Source organism: Kwoniella dendrophila, chromosome 1 (assembly GCF_036810415.1).
Source record: "Kwoniella dendrophila CBS 6074 chromosome 1, complete sequence".
NCBI classification, from domain to species: Eukaryota; Fungi; Basidiomycota; class Tremellomycetes; order Tremellales; family Cryptococcaceae; genus Kwoniella; species Kwoniella dendrophila.
In genome coordinates this window covers 2,189,238-2,209,383 of record NC_089476.1, presented here as the reverse complement: position 1 = coordinate 2,209,383, position 20,146 = coordinate 2,189,238, and the positions used below count along the sequence as shown (strand labels likewise).

The 20,146-nt window shown below is 36.8% G+C and overlaps 5 protein-coding genes across 5 annotated transcripts; 1 reads left to right on the top strand and 4 right to left on the bottom strand.

Moving 5' to 3' along the window:
* Positions 1 to 22: 22 nt before the first annotated feature.
* L201_000786 (uncharacterized protein) lies at positions 23 to 969 on the bottom strand (the record flags this gene model as incomplete). The annotated part of the gene is made up of 2 exons (XM_066216582.1): positions 23 to 692; positions 779 to 969. 2 exons carry the CDS (start codon positions 967 to 969, stop codon positions 23 to 25), a joined length of 861 nt encoding a protein of 286 aa, XP_066072679.1.
* Positions 970 to 3,125: 2,156 nt separating this feature from the next.
* L201_000785 (uncharacterized protein) lies at positions 3,126 to 3,619 on the bottom strand (the record flags this gene model as incomplete). Its single annotated transcript, XM_066216581.1, has 2 exons — positions 3,126 to 3,435; positions 3,492 to 3,619. 2 exons carry the CDS (start codon positions 3,617 to 3,619, stop codon positions 3,126 to 3,128), a joined length of 438 nt encoding a protein of 145 aa, XP_066072678.1.
* Positions 3,620 to 4,009: 390 nt separating this feature from the next.
* On the top strand, positions 4,010 to 11,713 carry L201_000784 (DNA polymerase epsilon catalytic subunit A; the record flags this gene model as incomplete). Its single annotated transcript, XM_066216580.1, has 13 exons — positions 4,010 to 4,282; positions 4,384 to 4,509; positions 4,575 to 4,670; positions 4,742 to 5,054; positions 5,112 to 5,416; positions 5,477 to 5,682; positions 5,744 to 5,854; positions 5,914 to 6,094; positions 6,150 to 6,335; positions 6,395 to 9,532; positions 9,593 to 11,251; positions 11,359 to 11,575; positions 11,649 to 11,713. 13 exons carry the CDS (start codon positions 4,010 to 4,012, stop codon positions 11,711 to 11,713), a joined length of 6,876 nt encoding a protein of 2,291 aa, XP_066072677.1.
* Positions 11,714 to 12,087: 374 nt separating this feature from the next.
* L201_000783 (uncharacterized protein) lies at positions 12,088 to 17,090 on the bottom strand (the record flags this gene model as incomplete). The annotated part of the gene is made up of 19 exons (XM_066216579.1): positions 12,088 to 12,342; positions 12,441 to 12,650; positions 12,755 to 13,029; positions 13,105 to 13,152; positions 13,213 to 13,276; positions 13,338 to 13,467; positions 13,527 to 13,645; positions 13,720 to 13,829; positions 13,886 to 14,023; positions 14,088 to 14,238; positions 14,299 to 14,418; positions 14,483 to 14,592; positions 14,661 to 14,953; positions 15,034 to 15,386; positions 15,480 to 15,647; positions 15,729 to 16,091; positions 16,189 to 16,381; positions 16,476 to 16,693; positions 16,770 to 17,090. The coding sequence occupies 19 exons, from the start codon at positions 17,088 to 17,090 to the stop codon at positions 12,088 to 12,090; spliced, it is 3,639 nt and encodes a 1,212-aa protein (XP_066072676.1).
* A 497-nt stretch (positions 17,091 to 17,587) lies between these two features.
* Positions 17,588 to 19,997, bottom strand: L201_000782 (threonine ammonia-lyase, biosynthetic; the record flags this gene model as incomplete). The annotated part of the gene is made up of 9 exons (XM_066216578.1): positions 17,588 to 17,730; positions 17,802 to 17,897; positions 17,987 to 18,282; positions 18,372 to 18,591; positions 18,653 to 19,243; positions 19,326 to 19,446; positions 19,502 to 19,584; positions 19,658 to 19,893; positions 19,981 to 19,997. The coding sequence occupies 9 exons, from the start codon at positions 19,995 to 19,997 to the stop codon at positions 17,588 to 17,590; spliced, it is 1,803 nt and encodes a 600-aa protein (XP_066072675.1).
* Positions 19,998 to 20,146: the final 149 nt, after the last annotated feature.

Sequence of the window (20,146 nt, the reverse complement as noted above, 5' to 3'; positions counted from 1 at the left end):
GTTTAATACGAGGGACTTGTAATCAGATTTTTCGTTCTCCGAACTTCTTACATCGATCAGTCCATTTGGAAGTCGCTTGAAGGAAATCAGCTGTTGTATAATGCGAGAATTGTTCTGTCTGCGTTGAATCGTTACCATTATTGTAATTTGCCGAGAAACTAGGTTTACGATTATATCCATCATCAATCCAATGTACTGGATAACTAAAATTCATTGAAAGGATAGGAATTGTCCAAGAAGGGTCTAATTTTTCAATTCTGTTCCAGAATGAATCTTTATCCTCTTGATCACCATTAAGGAATCCACTTTGACCCATTTTTTGTAAGGCTAAATTACCCATCTCTCTATCATTTAATTTGGAGGCCATGATTAACCATCTCCAAGGTGATTTATCAGTTAAAATTTCCATTCTATCCTCTAGCACCTTGATGATATTCTCATCCACTTCATACTTGTTACACAATTGGATAAGTTGATATGTTTCTTCTAAATTAGTAAATGGACAAATGCTTTTAGTAGAATTGATAAGAATTATGAACCATTCCACCACTAAATCGTTTCCTTCAATATCTATAATTTGCTCTTTAGTAAAATGTGAAGCGTCATCAGTATTCGTACTCGTACAGGAATCGACTTTTTCTTCTCGTTCCCCTTGGTAAGGCTCGAAAGAAAAAGCAGTAGCGAAAGCTTGACTACATCAATTCAATTTGGTGGTCAGTATGAGTGTAAGAGAAGGAAAAGAAAGAAAGGGAAGGAAAACGGGGAAACTCATAAATACCTTGATCGAATGAGCGCTTCTCTGAAAATAGCGAAATGTAAACCATTACTAGAAACAACGATTACCTGTTCTTTGCATGTATATTGGTAAGAAGGATGAAATCTCTTCTCTTCCTTTTCCTTATCATTTTGCTTATCCACAGTCATGATGGACTGCCATATATCTCTGACATCGATACTATAATTCTGCATTTTGCTGAGTGCTGAAGACAATTAGTACAGAATGAAAAGTTAGGAACTCAATGATTTCTTGTATTGTCAGTGGCAGGAATTCAGTGAAAGATCTCAGAAAAAGCCTAGGGATCGGGAAAACGAAGGAGATGGATGACTTGAAGAAGGCTTTCTTATTAATAGGATGGAAAGAGCAGATGAGCTTCATATACATAAGATAGTTTGACACCTTACCTCGACTTTGAACAAGCATGCACAGACCTCTCTATGATAGCTTGATTACGTAAATTCGGATGCAGGAGACGAAACTCATGCATCAATGACATACTACTCGAAGACATTGCTCAATCTAGACGATTACCATGCGCAGTCAAATATCATATAGCTTACGTCTGTCAAGTATATCATGTAAGTCTGGGTGATCTGGTCAACTTTGGGAATACGACATCAGCATTAGCTATGTCGTACTTTGATTTTGCGAATACTAATACGTTTACTTCTTGAGTGTAGAGTTCTCAACTAGTTTCGAGATACCCACTTTCCCATTTGCAATTGCATTCTACTCTAATTTCAGATCTGTAATGACAAGAAACTCATAATTTACAATGATTCAGGAAAAATCCAATCACTTATCCTGTGTGAATGGTATTGAAAACAAGATTGCACCAATGGAGCAAATGAAATTCCATCCTGAATATACGTTCCGATACTCAGATCAAGTCGTCTTAGTCTCGAACGAGGACTTGCATTTTGCAGTCTTTCCGGAAAACCTTATCTCCTCAAGGTATGTTGTTTATGTCATCAAACTCACGTGTTTTCTGCTATTGTCAAGATTCAGTCAAGTCTTTAAGACGGCTTTTAGCATCCCACAACCCCAAGCACTCACCGAAGATAATCAAAATTTCCTCAAAACAGCGCTCAGTAAGAGTATTCATATCGATACAAATAGTATAATTCTTCAGTGGTTCCTGGATGTGCTTACTACGAATTCACCTGTATGTCCGTTAAGCGATCTAGAAACTACGTACCACTTGAAACAGTTATTTGAAATATACGAAGTGAAGGAGGACCTTATAATAGCCTTGAAAGATAGGTTAGCAGCGTTCACAAAGGAATCTGCGTGGAGGTCGTTGCAGCTCGCTTCCAAGTTGAATGACAGAACAATGGGCGGCGACGTGCTCAAGCAAATGGGGCTCAATAGGTTTTTGTATGGTGACGAGGGCTGCGGAACGCCTTTCTGGGATAGATTAGCCTCTCTGAATCTTCAATGGGTCGTCCCGATAATGGCTATGTCTGCGAGTTCTTCGGTCGAAACTTATTGGAGCCATTACACGGATGTGGTCTTCCAGGATCCAGCTCAAAATCTGGGAGAGCAAGTGCATTTAGTTCCGGGAATTAGACATAGCTTCGTCGTTACAAATCAGTGGGATGAGCGGTGTGACAAGTTTGCCAAAGGAGTGATCTAGATACAGTACCTCTATAGATCATGCACTATCGCAGTCGAAACCGTAATTATATATCAGATATCGATGGGTAAGCAAAATACCTAATCTGTGTAAATGTAATGTGTTGTATTGCGTGGTAAGGCTAAGATGGAACGGGGCCCGCAGGACGGTATTAGCAAACTCAGGGGACAATCATTGTTATCCACAGCGTGATATGTTTGTCGAGAGCCAAAAAGAGATCACCGAGTCTGCATCATGTAATGGTTATCAATACACATATTATTGTCAATAGCGGAAGGCGAAACACAAAAGTGACAGAAAAACCATCACAAACGCAGATACGGTGAGAATTTCTCTTTTACCGTTCAGTCCTGCTGAACACTGCTAGTTGCATATAGCTTCTATTCAGGTTGATCCTTCTCTAAAAACAGAACATTGCCCATTCCACCTTTGGGTAACCTGAAGATACTTCTTCTCCGAATAGATTGAGTTTTCTTGAGCTCGCGTACTATCTTGATACCGGTCATTTTCGAACACCGCTTCTGATCTATACACCGCTTGATTTACTGGCAGACTGAGCATTGAAGATAAAATTGGAATAATCCAACTAGACCCCAACAACGATAACCTCTGCCAGAACGATAGATTGTTGCACTCCGCATCACCTTTGAAAAAACCCTCTTGTCCCATCTTCATCAAAGCTAAGGCTCCCATGGATCTGTCATTCAATTTTTATGCCAATGCTAACCACTTCCACGGTGGAAAGTCAATCAACGTCGGTAATCGATCTTTCAGTGCCTTGAGGGCTGAATCGTTCACATCCCACTTTTGACAAATTTGGGTGAGCTGAAATGTTTCTTCTGAAGTAGTCAATGAACAGACAGGTTGAGTTGTATCGAATATATCAATGAACCACTTCAGAGTAGTATCGCTCGTTTCCATATCTATAGCCTTACTCAATGCTTCTTCCAGTTGGTGGTCATAGACTTTTTGAGCTTCATCTGTTGGCTGAGGGATATCTACAGCTGAAGCGAAAACTTGGCTATGTGGTTTGATCAGCAGAAGAATAAAATTTGTACAGGGGATTCTCATGCTTACCTGGACCTAGAAAGAGCGTCCTTGAAAATGGCAAAGTGCAATCCGGTGTCAGAGACTAAAACAGCTTGATCTGGATGTTTGAACGTGAAGGCAGGATGAAATCTCGATTTAACATTATTAACAGACATTGCATTCATCGCTTGATCTATATACTTGATGCTATGTACAGTCATTGAATTACTGGCGCATGTGTAGGAATAAGGTTGTATCTGGTTGAAGTTGTAAGGAGCTACAAGGCACCTGTACCGTTACTGATATGTTTGTTTAGATGTTAGCATGTTGGCTGTCTTACGTAAGCTTCATATCGCTCGAGAACATTACATCAAGTCGCGTGTATTTGCGACGCGACGCGCTTGGAATTGACCCTGAATCAACCACAAAATTCCCAATTTCGCGTTTTGCCATCTTCTGATTATATATTGCTTGTGGAAAACATTACTTTCTGTATCCTTATATAACTCTGTAAAAACATATATCACTTCTTTCATTCCATCTGGTTTCCTGTATCTTGTACCAATATGTCATCAAGAGGATCATTTAGGGGAAGAGGTAGAGGCGGTGGATCAAATACACGATTTACAGGTAAAAGACGATCAGGAAGAGGTGGAGGAGTAGCTTATGGTATAGATAGACCTGCACCAAATAGAGAAGATGACGGTACAGCAGCAGCAGAGAAGTTTGAAGAAATCAAGATACAAGATGAAATAGACGAGAAATTGGGTTTCTGGAGATTCGAAAGTTCGAGAGCTGATGGAGAAGAAAAGACAGGCTGGCTGGTGAATATGCACCAGGTGAGTTAGGGGTTATAAACGACACCGTCCTCAGTGATAGTAGCTGTCATGGAGGTCAAGCGAAAGGATCGGAAGCTTATAATTTATTATTATTTTCGTAGACGCTGGTGCAGAGTTCGAGCCATGCAGGTGGATTAGCAGCAGTAGATTTCTACTTCATTCAGGATGATGGAGGCATGTTCAAGGCTACGATACCGTACGAGCCATATTTCTATGTAACATGCAGAGTGAGTCGCCACATTTCCTTGAACATAGGTTAAGCACTATAATAGCTGATGTTTGTTCTGAATAGGCTGGAACTGAAACAATAGTAGAGGAATGGTTATTGAAACGATTCGAAGGGATACTGGTGCGAGTCGAGCGAGAGAAGAAATGGGATCTCAGTCTGGTGAGTGAATTCAGCTCCCACCGACTTATATGTGCTAGGGAGCTGAGCCTGACCATGATTCATTCATTCAGCCGAATCATTTACTATCAGCCCCACCGATCTTCCTGAAACTATTCTTCAACAATACAGCCGATCTGCAGTCCACGAAAAGGGAGATACTGCCTTTAGCAGAAGCGAATTCAGCGAAATTCACAGCTGTAGATGCTTATGCCGATATAATAGGTGCACAAAATGCTATGAATGGACATGGTGGTGATGATGATGAAAAAGCTTGGGGTGCAGAAGACGATAGTCGTAAAAGACGTGATAAGGAACCAGCAGAATGTATAATAGATATAAGGGAACACGATATCAACTATTATTTGCGTGTAGCAATCGATCTTGGTAAGCTCACATTTTGTTTTCGCATCATGGCAATAGGCTGATATCCTGGAATGATAGATGTTCGAGTTGGTCTATGGTATTCAGTTACCTCAAAAACAGGTACAATAAGCTTAGAAAGAATAACATCTATAGTAAAGAGAGCTGAACCGGTAATCATGGCTTATGATATTGAAACCACAAAACAACCACTTAAATTCCCAGATCAGCAGACCGATCAAATTATGATGATATCGTATATGATAGATGGTCAAGGATATTTGATAACGAATAGAGAGATCGTTTCTGAAGATATAGATGATTTCGAATATACACCAAAAGAGGAATATCCGGGAGATTTCACGATTTTCAATGAACCTGACGAAGTGAGCTAACCCGTACTCAGAAGTCATGCGCGAAGCCGATTTTGCTAACTTGTCCTTTAGCCTGCTGTGATACGGCGGTGGTTCGAACATATTAGAGATTCCAAACCGACTGTCATGGTAACATATAATGGAGACAGTTTCGATTTTCCCTTCGTGGATGTAAGAGCTAAAATACATGGTATAAGCATGTACGATGAAATAGGGTTTAAACCGGATATCGAGAATGAGTATAAATCAAGGGCTACTATACATATGGATTGTTTCAGGTTAGTTACTCCCCTGAGTATATATAACAGATCGGATTGTAGCTGATACCCTGATAAACAGATGGGTGAAGCGAGATTCGTATTTACCACAAGGAAGTCAAGGTCTTAAAGCTGTAACGAAAGCCAAATTAGGTTATAATCCTACAGAATTAGATCCTGAATTGATGACACCGTGAGTACATCGATACAACCTCTCAACAGCCTGTTGATATACTAAGCTCTCTGTCACAGATATGCTATCGAACAACCTCATATTCTGGCTCAGTATTCCGTCTCCGATGCCGTCGCAACATACTACCTTTATATGAAATACGTTCATCCTTTCGTATTCTCATTATGCAATATTATTCCTCTTAATCCAGACGAAGTATTAAGGAAAGGTTCAGGTACTTTGTGTGAGACTCTGTTGATGGTAAGTAAATTGCCCATCTTTGAACGCAAATAGGGTACTAACCTTCATCTCGCAGGTTGAAGCCTACCAGGCGCACATCATCATGCCTAATCGTCACGAAGATCCTCATGGAATGACTTATGAGGGTCATCTCCTATCCTCAGAAACCTATGTTGGAGGTCATGTTGAGGCTCTAGAAGCAGGTGTTTTCAGAAGTGATATACCGACACACTTCAAGATGGAACCTAGTGCTTGTGAGCAAGTGAGTGGATGGTGGATGGTCGATGCAGCTGGAATGACAGCTGATAACGTCCTCTCTAGCTCATCGGCGACCTCGATGCGGCATTGAAGTTCTCTTTGATCGAAGAAGGTCAGATCAAGCTAGAAGATGTGGAAAACTACGATGAAGTGAAAGCACAAATTCAAGAGGCTCTGGAACTCATGCGAGATAACCCGAATCGAATGGACAAACCCCTTATCTACCATTTGGATGTCGCTGCAATGTACCCCAATATCATGTTGTCCAATCGTTTACAACCGGATTCAATGAAGGACGAAGCGGCTTGTGCCGTCTGTGATTATAATAGACCAGATAAAACATGTGATAGAAGGCTAGAATGGGCTTGGAGAGGAGAATATTTCCCTGCAAAGAGGGATGAAGTCAATATGGTTCGATACGCTTTAGAACAAGAGTTGTTCCCTCCAAAATATCCAAATGGACCCAAACGTCGATTTGTTGATCTAGCTCAAGGTGATCAATCAGCTTTAATACATAAACGTTTAGGTGATTACTCAAGAAAAGTTTATAAGAAAACTCATGAAACCAAGATTGTTACCAAAGAAGCTATCATTTGTCAACGGGAAAATTCTTTCTATATCGATACGGTACGAGCATTTAGAGATCGACGATATGAATATAAAGGTTTACACAAAACATGGAAGAAGAATTTGGATAAAGCTTTTGAGGAAGGTGGCGCTGTCAGTGCAGTTGATGAAGCTAAAAAGATGATCGTGCTATATGATTCACTTCAATTAGCTCACAAGTGTATTTTGAATTCTTTCTATGGGTACGTCATGCGAAAAGGTGCAAGATGGTATTCCATGGAAATGGCAGGTATCACATGTCTCACTGGAGCTTCTATCATTCAAATGGCTAGACAACTTGTTGAGCAGATAGGAAGACCTTTAGAATTAGATACAGATGGTATTTGGTGTATGCTTCCAGGTGTTTTCCCTGAAGATTTTAAGTTCAAGCTCAAGAATGGTAAATCTTTCGGTATCTCATACCCTTGCACGATGTTAAATCATCTTGTCCATGCCAAATTCACCAATCATCAATATCATGAATTAGTCGACAAAGAAACTGGACGATATGAGGTCAGAAAAGAGAATAGTATTTTCTTCGAATTGGATGGTCCATACAAAGCAATGATTCTACCTTCATCGAAAGAAGAGGACAAATTGTTGAAGAAACGATATGCGGTTTTTAATCCTGATGGTTCTTTAGCAGAACTGAAAGGGTTCGAAGTAAAAAGAAGAGGAGAATTACAATTGATCAAAATTTTCCAATCTCAAATTTTCGATAAATTCCTGCTAGGTACAACAACAGAAGAATGTTATGCTGCTGTAGCGGAAGTTGCTGATCAGTGGCTTGATATCTTGCAATCCAAAGCATCTTCATTAGATGATGATGAACTAGTTGACCTTATTGCTGAAAACAGAAGTATGTCAAAAACATTAGCTGAATACGGTACACAAAAATCAACATCAATTAGTACAGCAAGAAGATTAGCAGAATTCTTAGGTGATCAAATGGTAAAAGATAAAGGATTAGCATGTAGATTTATTATTTCATCAAAACCTAACGGAGCACCTGTAACTGAAAGAGCTATTCCAGTAGCTATTTTTACCGCGGAAGAACCAATCAAGAAACATTTCTTGAAAAAATGGTTAAAAGATAACAGTTTAACGGATTTCGATTTAAGAACCATTTTGGATTGGGCATATTATACAGAAAGATTAGGTTCAGTCATTCAAAAATTAATTACAATTCCTGCTGCTTTACAAAAAGTCGCTAACCCGGTTCCTAGAATTAGACATCCTGATTGGTTGTTTAAAAGAGTTGCTGCAAAAGAAGATAAATTCCAACAACACAAATTAACCGATTTATTCGCTAAAATGAGAACCGAGAATGGTGGTGATATCGAAGATATGGGTAAATCGAAAACTGGTCCCAAAATGGCTATAGTGAAAAAGAAGAAAGTTGTAAGAGAAAAAACACCTGAACCTATACCTGATCCAGAAGAAGATTATTCAACATATATCAGAGTGATGAAAAAGCAATGGCGTAAGAAGCGTATTGAACGTTCAAGAGCAAGAAAACAAGGTACAGGTCAAATCGGTACAGTAACTTCAATGTTACGTACGAAATCACTCAACTTGAATTCTAGACAATGGGATATCATTCAAATCGCTTCGACTAACAGACCAGGTGAATTCAAGTTATGGTTAGCGATTGATGGTACCTTCCAATCTGTCAGATTAAGAATTCCAAGAGAATTTTATTTAAATTTCAAGACTTTACCTGTCGAGGGTACTTTCTCGGATAGATATGAAACCACATCTGTAGCAAGGGTTTTACCTAGAGGTCAACCTGCCAGACACCTTTTCAGATTATTAGTTGATGAAGCTTTATTTGTTGAAGGTGAATCACACTTTTCAAGTATGATCAATAATCCAAACGTAGATGGCGCATTTGAATTGCAAGTACCACTTGTCGTTAGAGCTCTACTTCAATTCGGTACCAATTGTACATTAAAAACAACGTCGTTAGGTGGATTAAATAGAGGTTTAGATAAAGGTTTCGATTTATCAGAATTAGAAAGACCAGGTACAAGTGTATTAAGACATAAATACCTTGATGAAGGTAAAGGTATAAAATATCATTTCTTATATCACGCTACATTCAATTCAAGACATTTGATTGCATTATTCTCACCTGATACAACAAACACAGTTAAAATATATATTGTTGATTCATCAAGAACCCCAGAAAGATTACCTAATCCTACAAGATGGTATAAAGAAAGACTTGAAAAAGTTAGCGTTAATTCTAAAACAGGAATGTTTACATATCCAGAATCAGAATCAATTGAATTTATAACGAATTATTACAAGAATGAATTATCAGCCCTAAGACAATTATCAAAAGATTTACAAAACATAAGACACGGTTTAAATGTCATAACTTTATGTTCACCATTTGAACATTCTTATTATCAAGTTATTTCACCAATCTTTTCGGAATTCCCATTCATAACATTTAAAGGTACAGATGAAAAACCAAGTTTAGGTTGGCTAGTTCAATCTTCAAGAAGAATGATTAACCAATATTTGAGATTATCGAATTGGATCAAAAATCAAATTGAGTTTGCTGCTCATTATGATGTACCTGTTGGAGTAAGTCAATTTTTCCGTGTTTCCTTGGATATGAGCTGATAATACTTTTCTTTATTTTAGAACCTTGGTCAAGATGCACCTATTTTCCTCGCAGATATCGAATTTGCTCGTCGATTGAAACAACAAGACATGATTCTTTGGTGGTCTGCTTCTTCTCGACCTGATCTTGGTGGATCCGAAGAAGATGCCAATTTAAGTGAAGATCTCATATCACCACGAATGTCAAATAGGGGATGTTATTCTTCTGTTGTCTTGGAAATGGAGATTTCCGATCTAGCTATCAATGCTGTTCTTCAATCTGCTTTAGTAAATGAAATGGAAGGCTCAGGTACAGGATCTTTAGCATTTGATTCTGCATCACATAATTTAGATGAATATGCAAAAGGAACAGCTAATACTTCAGTTATGCTTGGTGATGCAGTATTATCAACTCAAACATTCGGAGTATTAAAATCAATGGTCAGATCATGGTTTTTAGATAAAGCTAGAGCACACGTTAAAGGCAATCACAACTCAACAATCAACGATTTAGTCATTGATCAATTTTATAGATGGATAAATTCAACATCAAGTAATATGTTCGAACCTTCATTACAAAGATTTTTATTTGGTTTAATGAAAAAAATTTATTTACAATTATTATCGGAATTCAAAAGATTAGGTTGTCAATTGGTTTATGCAGATTTCAATAAAATATTCTTATTGACGACTAAACCTGATGCAGGATCTGCTTTAGCCTTTTCAAAATATTTGATTATTGCAGCAAATTCACAAGATCTATTCAAACATTTAATCTTAAATATCAATCAATTCTGGAATTATTTAGCTTGGTTAGATATTTATAATTTTGGTGGTGTAAAAATTTCACCAGAAAAACTGTTGATCAACTCGACTACTTCTACCGATAATAATAATAATGCAACAAGTAAATTCGAAATTAGTATGGATTGGAATATACAATCTTTTTTACCTGGTATATTACAACCTATATTCGAAAGAAATGTCGCTCAATTCATATATCAATTATATAATGCTAAAAGACAATCATACGATGAACAATCAAGAGAACCATTAAGAGTTATACATAATTTGAATATAACTAAACCAGGTGAAGAAGAAATTAAATCAAATATAAATCCAGTGAAAGAAAAAGAAAAATCATTAGGATCTAAAGCTATTCAAGGATTATTAACTAGGAAATTATTATCTGATATAAGCGCAGTAAAGAAAAGACAATTAATGAGTAATTTGGATCAAGAAAAATTTGATTCTTTATTGTTTCCTTTATTACCTGGATCAATTTATAACAATTATTCCAATACGAATGGTAATGGTAATGAAAAAGAAAAATTCAATCCAACATTGGAATTGATTAAATTCATTTTAGAAATTTTTTCATTATCAAATTCAAATCATTTGATTGAAATTCAAATTTTAAGAAAAAATTTATTAGATTTGATTGGTATAAAAGAATTTTCGAAACAAGCTCAATTCAAAAATCCTTGTGGAGGAGGTATTTCCTCTTCATCTTCAAATTCTTCTTCTGGTGGTGGTGCAGGTGTAGGTAATAATGGTTCATTAGAAATTCAATCTATAATTTGTAAAAAATGTAATTCAATTAGAAATTTAGATTTATGTAGAGATCCAGATAGATTACCTATTTACGATCCGATAGATCAAGTCATGTTACCTCCTTTAAAGAAATCATGGGTTTGTCATGTAAGTTGTCTGTATTTCAATCGTCATTATCATTAAAAGAAAGTATGACATACTGTAGTATAAAGCCGCTAATTTTTCGCTCTTATCTTTTGTTACACCACCCATAGAAATGCGATTCAGAATATGATAAATTCCAAATTGAACAACCTTTAATTGAAACAATAACAAAAATTCAAACTTCATATCAAACACAAGATATAATTTGTATGAAATGTAATTCATCAAAATCAGATAATTTAGCTGCTACATGTCATTGTGGTGGTTCATTCAAATCTTCATTAAATAAGAATGAATTGAAAATGAGATTAAAAATGATACAATCTGGTAAGTCTGATTGGTGATATTTAAAAACTTGTGATACCTGATTACATTTGTGTTGATTATCTTATTTTGTTAGTATCGCAATATCATGAACTTCCTTTAGTCGCGAGTTACGTTGAAGAAGTTCTAAACAGATGGTAATAAGTCTTTTTGAATGTTCTTGTTAATCTCGAACAGTTTTTCCTCTTCTTTCCTACAATTTCTTGTAATATAATTATCTCTTGTTGTACATATTTGTAATAGATTGGATACCATGATTATTTCGCTTTCAGTTGTCTGTAAAAGTAGTAGTTATATGCATAAACATTATAGTACTCTTTAATAATCTATTGACTTGCTTTACATCATATCGTCATATATGCATTTCTTCATATTCGTCCGAAACGTAGTTATGAATTATGCTGATTCCAAAAGACCATTGTCCAGCTCGCACATCGCTCGTATGTATAGTAGAATAGAGTATATATATCTTCTTTCATCTATCCATTCTTCCTGCCTTTAGAGTATTATACCCTTTATACATATTCAAGAGGTATAAACGTATTAATCTCCTTTTTACACGGTAAAACTTGTATACTTTGAGAAGCATTTTCGAAATAATTTTCACATAATAGTTGGTTTTCATCTGAATCTGATTTACCTTGATATTGTTTAGATGAACTATGATTAAGTACCAAATTATCCATTAAATGTATATTGATTTGAGGTAAGAATAATTGACCTGATTTCATTGGTATCAAGATTATTTGTTGTTGTTCAGGTTGATTTGGCTAAAAATACCAAAAAAAAATAAAATCATATAGATCAATCAGTATTAGTACGAAATCCAACTATCAGTCAATCCGAAAAAGTATATAGCATAACTTGCATTACTTGTATAATATCCTTTCTTTTTACCTACTACTAACCAATCTTCATTATTCTGAATATCGAATACCAGTTTTTTTCCTTCTTGATCTTTAATATTTGTTCCGCACCAAGTTAGATGAGTTGATAAAGTTAACTTCATATTTATTGCTCTTCCCTCATATATGTCATTCAAAGGCGTTATAGGTTCCATCTGAATTTTCGTCAAGAGCTATTTTCCATAACAAGAAATTCGATTATCAGTGAAATCCTTATTCGATCACGCCATGACAGTAACTGGAGCAAAAACTTCCAAACAGCCAGCTTATCACTTACTCGATGTTGAGGAACGTCAACAGGTATTTCCAAAGTACGCCATATCTGCTCTTGCTGCTGGTCTGGTCTATGCAAAGCCTCTATAAATTCTTCTTTTGCATCCTTATTTAGAGGCTTCAGCGTCTCTGCCAAGATTTCTGAAGGTGATAGACCAAGTAGATAAGGCTTCAACCATTTTCCTTTATCATTTATCCATTCTTTGGTTACACTCTGGACAGTTTCTCGAGTAGATGGTGGCAAGCTCGAAAGAGCATATTCAGTTGATGATCGTATTTCTACCAAGCAAATCGACCTTTCAGCTCAACCTATATTTTGATTGAGACAATCAAATGATGCGATGTATAACTTACCTTCTTCTAAACTTCGATAACGTATACGGAGCCTTAATACCGCACCATCTGTTATCGATATATCAGCAAAATAAGCTCTATCGGAACAGAAGATCAGGTTCGACTGACCATCACTCTTACTCATTTTCTTAATCTTGAATAGACAAGAAAGAGGCTGATTCGGCGTGATAGTCTGGCCAAATGTGTTCTATCAGTCGCCAACTTCGGCGCTCTATCTACAGATTCGAGCTCACTGCGTTATTCTTCCATGCTTTCCTACTAGATTCAACTTGATATCCTGCATCTTCGGGTGCCTTTAAATCTACCGAGGTTATACGAAGATACTCTTTACCATCAGAAGCAATTGTAAAATGTGATATCAAGCTGGAAGTACAATTATCAGCAGACCTAACAGGCAAGATAATGCTATTCACTGGACTTACCATTCTGGTCTAAAGAAATCTTGTACATTGACTGTTAATGGTAAACCCATAAAGACAACTTGATTATCGATCCATTCTCTTGGACCGAGTGAAGTATCATATTGTACAATAATCTGAGACTGATCATTATTATCAGTATGATATCTCAATACGCAGACACAGAAGGCCAAAGATAGACTTGGCACAAACTGACTTTGGCAAATTCTCCTTGTGGTACACCTGCATAAGGAATGCTTATTTCCACATCTTCACCAACTTCAATATCGCCTATATGGATGAGCCCGGATTCATCCACTTCTATATCTGAATATGTTTTATCATTAGTAGAAATAGTTAGCGGTACAGCGAGACCTACTCACCTTTTCCATCGAATTCAGTTTCATGGATAAGATAGGTAACTTCGCTAATCAACGATCTTAATCCAATTCTCACACTTTTCATATCTATTTGACCGGCCTTGACTTCTACTACCACTTTTGGATCTTCATCGAGTTTGACTATGAAACGATTTTGTATCAATTACAACCACAAAGACCAGCTGAAGAGGATGTGGATTCTTACTGTGATAAGGCATTCTTAATTTAGCTTCTACACCTTGTGAATCTCGTTTGACTTTGATTCTATGTCCTTCAACATATTTGTTGTATATGAAATTTATAGACCCAACAACGAGAGTCGCTGTTTGTAAAGTGTATAAACCTTGAGTACAAGTCTGTAACAACGTCAGGATTACGAAGGGAATGTAATAAGGACTCAGGATGCGATAGCTTACCGAGCAACGAGCGGAGATCACGTTCAGACCAGGTCGCAGATTAGTGTTATCGCTCGAAAAAGTGATTATCTCGCCATGCGCATCCGTAAAATCCAAGGATATACTATCAACCTCTAACGGCTGACATCCGACTTTCGTTCAGCTACACATATGTATTTTCAGTAAGGCTGTTGAATACACTTACTATAGGCAAAACATTATCTATTTCCACTCGTATCGAAGTCTGATTGGTCTCATCTTCGTATTGTGATTGATCACTAGTGAGTCTCACTTTGAACGCTTTATGACCTTCCACTAAGAACCAATGATTCAGTCAGTCATGGGTTAATATCCTTTTTTGGTGAAGAAGTAGTAGGACAAACCATCTTGTTCATTTTCGGAATCCTTCAACCCGGCGACAGCATTTTCCATTTCCGATATACTTTCGCCTCCTGTCGTATCCTTCTCTGATCCTTCGTTAAGTATAGCAGATAGTCTCAGATACGCCAATGCAAGATTCTCCCAATCTTCATCCTTCTCTTTACCCAACTCTCTATGCGCCTGTAGAGCTCCTTCTAAAGCAAACTTCGATATAGGGTCCCAAGTTAACAATTCCGCACAATCTTTCGCTAATATCCGCGATAGGTCATAAGCCTCAATCCAATTCTGTGTATACCTTGTATTGGATAAAACAAGTCAGCCTATAAACCTGAATGATGTATCTTGTGACCTTGTCAAAGCTATTCAATCACTCACAAAGCTAGAGCCGCCAAATCAGCTTTTAACCTAATCACGGAGTTGATTTTACCACAAGATTCATAAGCTTTTATAGTTTTCTTAGTTAAGCCTAAATATAACGCTCTACAATTCGCTTTATCTTTCTGTGCATCGACTAGTTGTTCATTTGATAGCTCTGGCTTCTCGTCATTTAAGTCTCTTTGTTTAGCTTTTAATGATGTATGTTGTAACTCTTCGTCATCTGATAACCCGTTCGATGATGATTCGAATAAAACATCTTCTTCTTCTGCTAAAGTTGGATAAGGTGATGATGCAGGATTGAATGGGTAAATCGGTGGTAAATGACCTGAGGATACCCCTATTCTCTCGACCTAGCAGCAAAAGTCAATCTTCTAGCATTTCAGGAAGAGATCAATGACATGGGGCATCTTAAGCTGATAAAGGAGGTAGAAGATGTAGCTCACCTGTATACGAGCGATATCTAGCAATTCTGATCTGGCCGATTCATATGCTACTAAGCCTGAATAGTCACCATTTGGTCTATCTATCCTTGACCATTGATCACATTTCGATACTATATCCATACATGCTGTATAAGTCCAAGATTCGATGAAATGTTCGGCTAGGGATGACTGTTTGGACACATTAAGCAGGGTTATTAGGTGTGTAGATAGTAAATTGGTATTGATTTAAGTAATCAAATTCCAACTCACCTCAGCTTCCCTTAATCTTCTAGTTAAAGAAGCTACGAACCATTGACCTCTTTTTGCAACTTCAGTTATTCTACCTAATTTTTCACCTAACAATTTACCTTGCCTTGCAAATAAATAAATTCTAAAATCAAATATACTTATTTGACTATTTCTTATTAATTCTCTATATGGTTTTTGTGTTGTATCTAATATAGGTAATGAATCATCACCAAAAGAACTACCACCTAATTTTGATAATCCATTACCAAAATAATTCAGATTTTGTTCTTTTAAAACTTGAAAAAATGATGCTTCTAATTCTTCATATATAATCAATGAATCTTCAGGTAAATTAACTGATTCAAATGAATTTGCTAATGATTCCTTAAAACAAGATTTAAGGAGTCAGCCGTATGATGATAATTACTTCTATTACATACATAATATTAAGAATAGGTTTTAACGGAATAGTAAAACTCACTTTTAGCAAAAACCAAGTACAGAAATTCCAACCGACATTTAATCTTTGACTTTCACCTCTTTTGACTTCTTCTTCACGTTCAATTATAGCTTGATCAAAAGCAGAAACTAAAGATTCTTTTAATTTATTTATCAATTCTGGCCATGCTGCTGGATCATTTGTACCTGGTAACGGTAAATTAAGTTGAACGCATCTAGATTTAGGTATGATTGTCCACATATATCAGTCAAATCATCTTTTGAAATTGCAATATACTGTATAAGCCAAACAACCAAGAAGAAACATACCTATCCCTTTTACCAACGTTAAAATCGGTTTTCAGTTTACCTAAAATACCTTTGTCTTTTCCCCATACACTTTTCCCACTACTTCCACTTATTTGACCAGATGGATTCGGTGGATTTACTAATACTATTAAAGGTGCATGTGGTGTACGTCTAGCTGCTAATAGGGATAACCAATCTCGTATGAATGATTTGGTTTGGATCTTATATATTTCTGCGTCCTACAGAGAGGTATCAAATCAATATGAATGACGAGTTCAAGAGCTTGAAGATTGCGAATAGAAAGGCAAGACTTACTTCACAAACCACTAAGCAAAGATTGACCAGAGGATTGTCCAGAACACTTAAACCATCACTTGAACTAAAATGATTATTTGGATTATTTGAAGGATTAGTTGAACTTTCACCTAATTCAATTAAATTGACTTCAACTTCTTGTATAGTTTTCAATGAAGTTCTAGTTGATGATTTCCAGTGCAAATTTCTTAAAGGTAAATGTTTCTTTATACCTTGAATAGCTAAAAGTAATATCTGATTCGACTGACTATGATTTGGAATAGATGTTATTGAAGTTGAAGATGGATGTAAGGTATATGTTACCGTTACTGGTCTAGGCATTTTGTGTGGTCTTTGATGAGGACCCCCTAGAGCAATCTCTCCCCGAGTATACCTGCCAGTCTTGTCAGTGGATATGTTTGGAACGTAGTGCTATCAAGATTAATAGCACCTGAGCGATCTATAAGCAAGTACCTTGATATTGTGAACACGAAATATAATCGGATGCTCGATTACAACAACGTAATAAACGCGGGGTAAACAATAAACCACGCGTAGTAGTGATTCGCAATTTGACAACGACAATGACGATCAGATGAATGAAAACGAGCTATACTTTATTGACGATGACAGCAACTAAAGAAGAATAGACTATACGTTGAGGGAGTGGTAGAGAATAGAATGATTTGAATGTATTATGCATATTTTACAACTTTCTGCTCGCAACTGTATCATCAAATCAGAGACCTCCTACAAGCAAGCGATTTTTCCTATATCCGATGATCGATGATGTCGATCTTTTCGGCGAACTCGAGCTAGCCAATTTCTTCATCCTGATTCTATGCTTGAGTTCTAAGTAATGATGTATAAGCTGGGTTCTGTGTTTCTTCAACGTAAACGTATCCAAGATCATTCAAGAATTCGCCAAAAGCATCATATGAGTCTTTAGGTACCTGTATACCGATAAGTACTTTACCGACGTCTACAAGGGAGAATAGTATCAGTAATTCTTAAATAACGCCATGCAACTAAATTCGTTTGAGATCGACTGACCTGATCCGTGATTTCTATAATGGAACATCGAAATATTCCAATCTGATTTCATGCCTTTCAAGAAATTACCTAAAGCTCCTGGTCGTTCCGGGAATTCTACGTAGGCAAGATAGCTCAGCCTCAAATACTCTGACTAAGATGCCAAAGAAAAACATAATTAAAAGGGGAAAGGTGTCTTAACATACCAAATCTGAATAATCTTTCATGTTCAACGTCAGATCTACCACCAACCAGATGTCTTACATGAGATTTTGAAAATTCATCTTCTGATAAATCAACTGCTTCAATACCGTTTTTCTTGAAATTTTCGAATAATTCATTGATTTCTTTTGCTCTTGCTTCTTTTGTAGGTCCAGTCGCAGATGATGATGCACAAGATAATATGAATGAACAAACTATATATCCAGTTGATGCACTTGAATATCTGTATGTAAATTCTGTTACTGCTCTTCCTTCTAATAATGAATGGAATTTAAGGAAACTATAAAGGAATAAATAGATAAGTATCAACTTCATCTATTTTCCTGATATATGAGCTCGAACAAGGCGAACGTCATTCGCAAAACTCACGATCCGGGTTGTTCAGGTACTTTGATACTTATCAAGACCTCTCTTCTTTCACCGATCTCTGCACGTTCAGCTACGAATCTCAGTCTACCAAAGTTCATATTCCCTCCTGAAATAACAGCTACGAAACGTTTGTTTGCTCCAACAAGGTTATTTCGTGATATATATGCTTTCAAACCTGCCAATGCCAATGCACCTGAAGGTTCTGGGATTGATCGAGTTTCTGCACAGCAAATCTAAATTCAGTATATTTGTATCACAAAATGTATATTTCCTTTACTCACCTTCGAAAACATCTTTTATAGCAGCACAAATTTCATCATTATTGACCAAAACAACTTCATCTAAATGTTCTTTACATACTCTGAAAGGTTCTTCACCTACAATTCTAACTGCTGTACCATCTGCAAAAGGACCAACTTCATCTAATAAAACTCTTTTGCCTTTTTTTAATGATTTATCCATTGCATCGCCATCAACAGTTTCCACTCCGATAACTTTGACTGATGGTGCAGCAACTTTTTTGATGTATGATGAAATACCTGCAATCATACCACCTCCACCAACTGAACCGAATATACCGGAAATATCGTTTGCACTAAATGGTACTTGTCGACAAATTTCCATTGCAATTGTACCTTGACCAGCAACAACATAAGGATCATCAAAAGGTGGAATGAATGTTAATCCCTTCTCTTTCTCTAATCTACTACATTCTGCTTTGGCTTCATCAAAGTCCTTTCCGTGCAATACTACTGTAGCTCCCAATCTTTGTACATTTCTCCATTTTATCGATGGTGTAGATACTGGCATTACTACTATAGCTGGTATATTCAATGAATTTCCCGATAATGCTACTCCCTGAGCGTGATTTCCTGTGTTGCCAGTAAAATTGAACATTAGTGGTCACACAACCATAAGTAGGAGATGGATGTACTGAACCACCTATACACATACCCGCACTGCATGTCACAACACCTTTTTTCTTCTCTTCTTCAGACAACGAAGCCATCATATTGTAAGCACCACGAATTTTGAAGGAAAATACAGGATGAAGATCTTCACGCTTGAGCCATATCTATTAGGGTTGATCAGTCTGCTACGTAAAACTTTACAAAGGAGAAACAGCTCACTTCGTTACCAAGTTTGGCGGAAAGATTGATAGCATGTGTCAATGGGGTCTCTTTTAGATTTAATGGTGCAGAATATACCTTTGCTATAAAGGAATCATCCATTGGATATTAGCTGTCTACGAAGTAAAGGTTGAAGAAAGGTAGAAATCTATTTACACATTAATATCATTTTCAAGTAATCTGGTACTTTTTGACCTTTAGAATTGGTTTGCATTATATGTTCAGGCAATTTCTCGTATAGATGAGATGGTACATCTTCATTATCGTCATGTTTTGAGGAAGGTGGAGGGAATGGAGCGGAAGATGTATACTCCATATACGATGGAGGTGACTTTGAAAATGATTGTGAGGATGATGATGAGTTGCCATTGGCTTTCGTAGGTATAGCAAGGCTAAAAGCGGTAACATACAGATTAGTATGAACGAAAGATGAATGTGTCTCGATACATATGTCATAGGTTTGGATCAAGTTGACTTACCCGTGTGTAGTAACCATTTTTAATGCCTTTTTCGCTCTGCTCAGTGTGTTTGAGATTTGATTCCAGCGCTCTTACCTATGATACAAAGCTACAGGGTACTGATACAGTATTTGGAATAGATGGGTTGGCAAATAGTATCAATAGGTCAATCAATGAAGAATAGTTG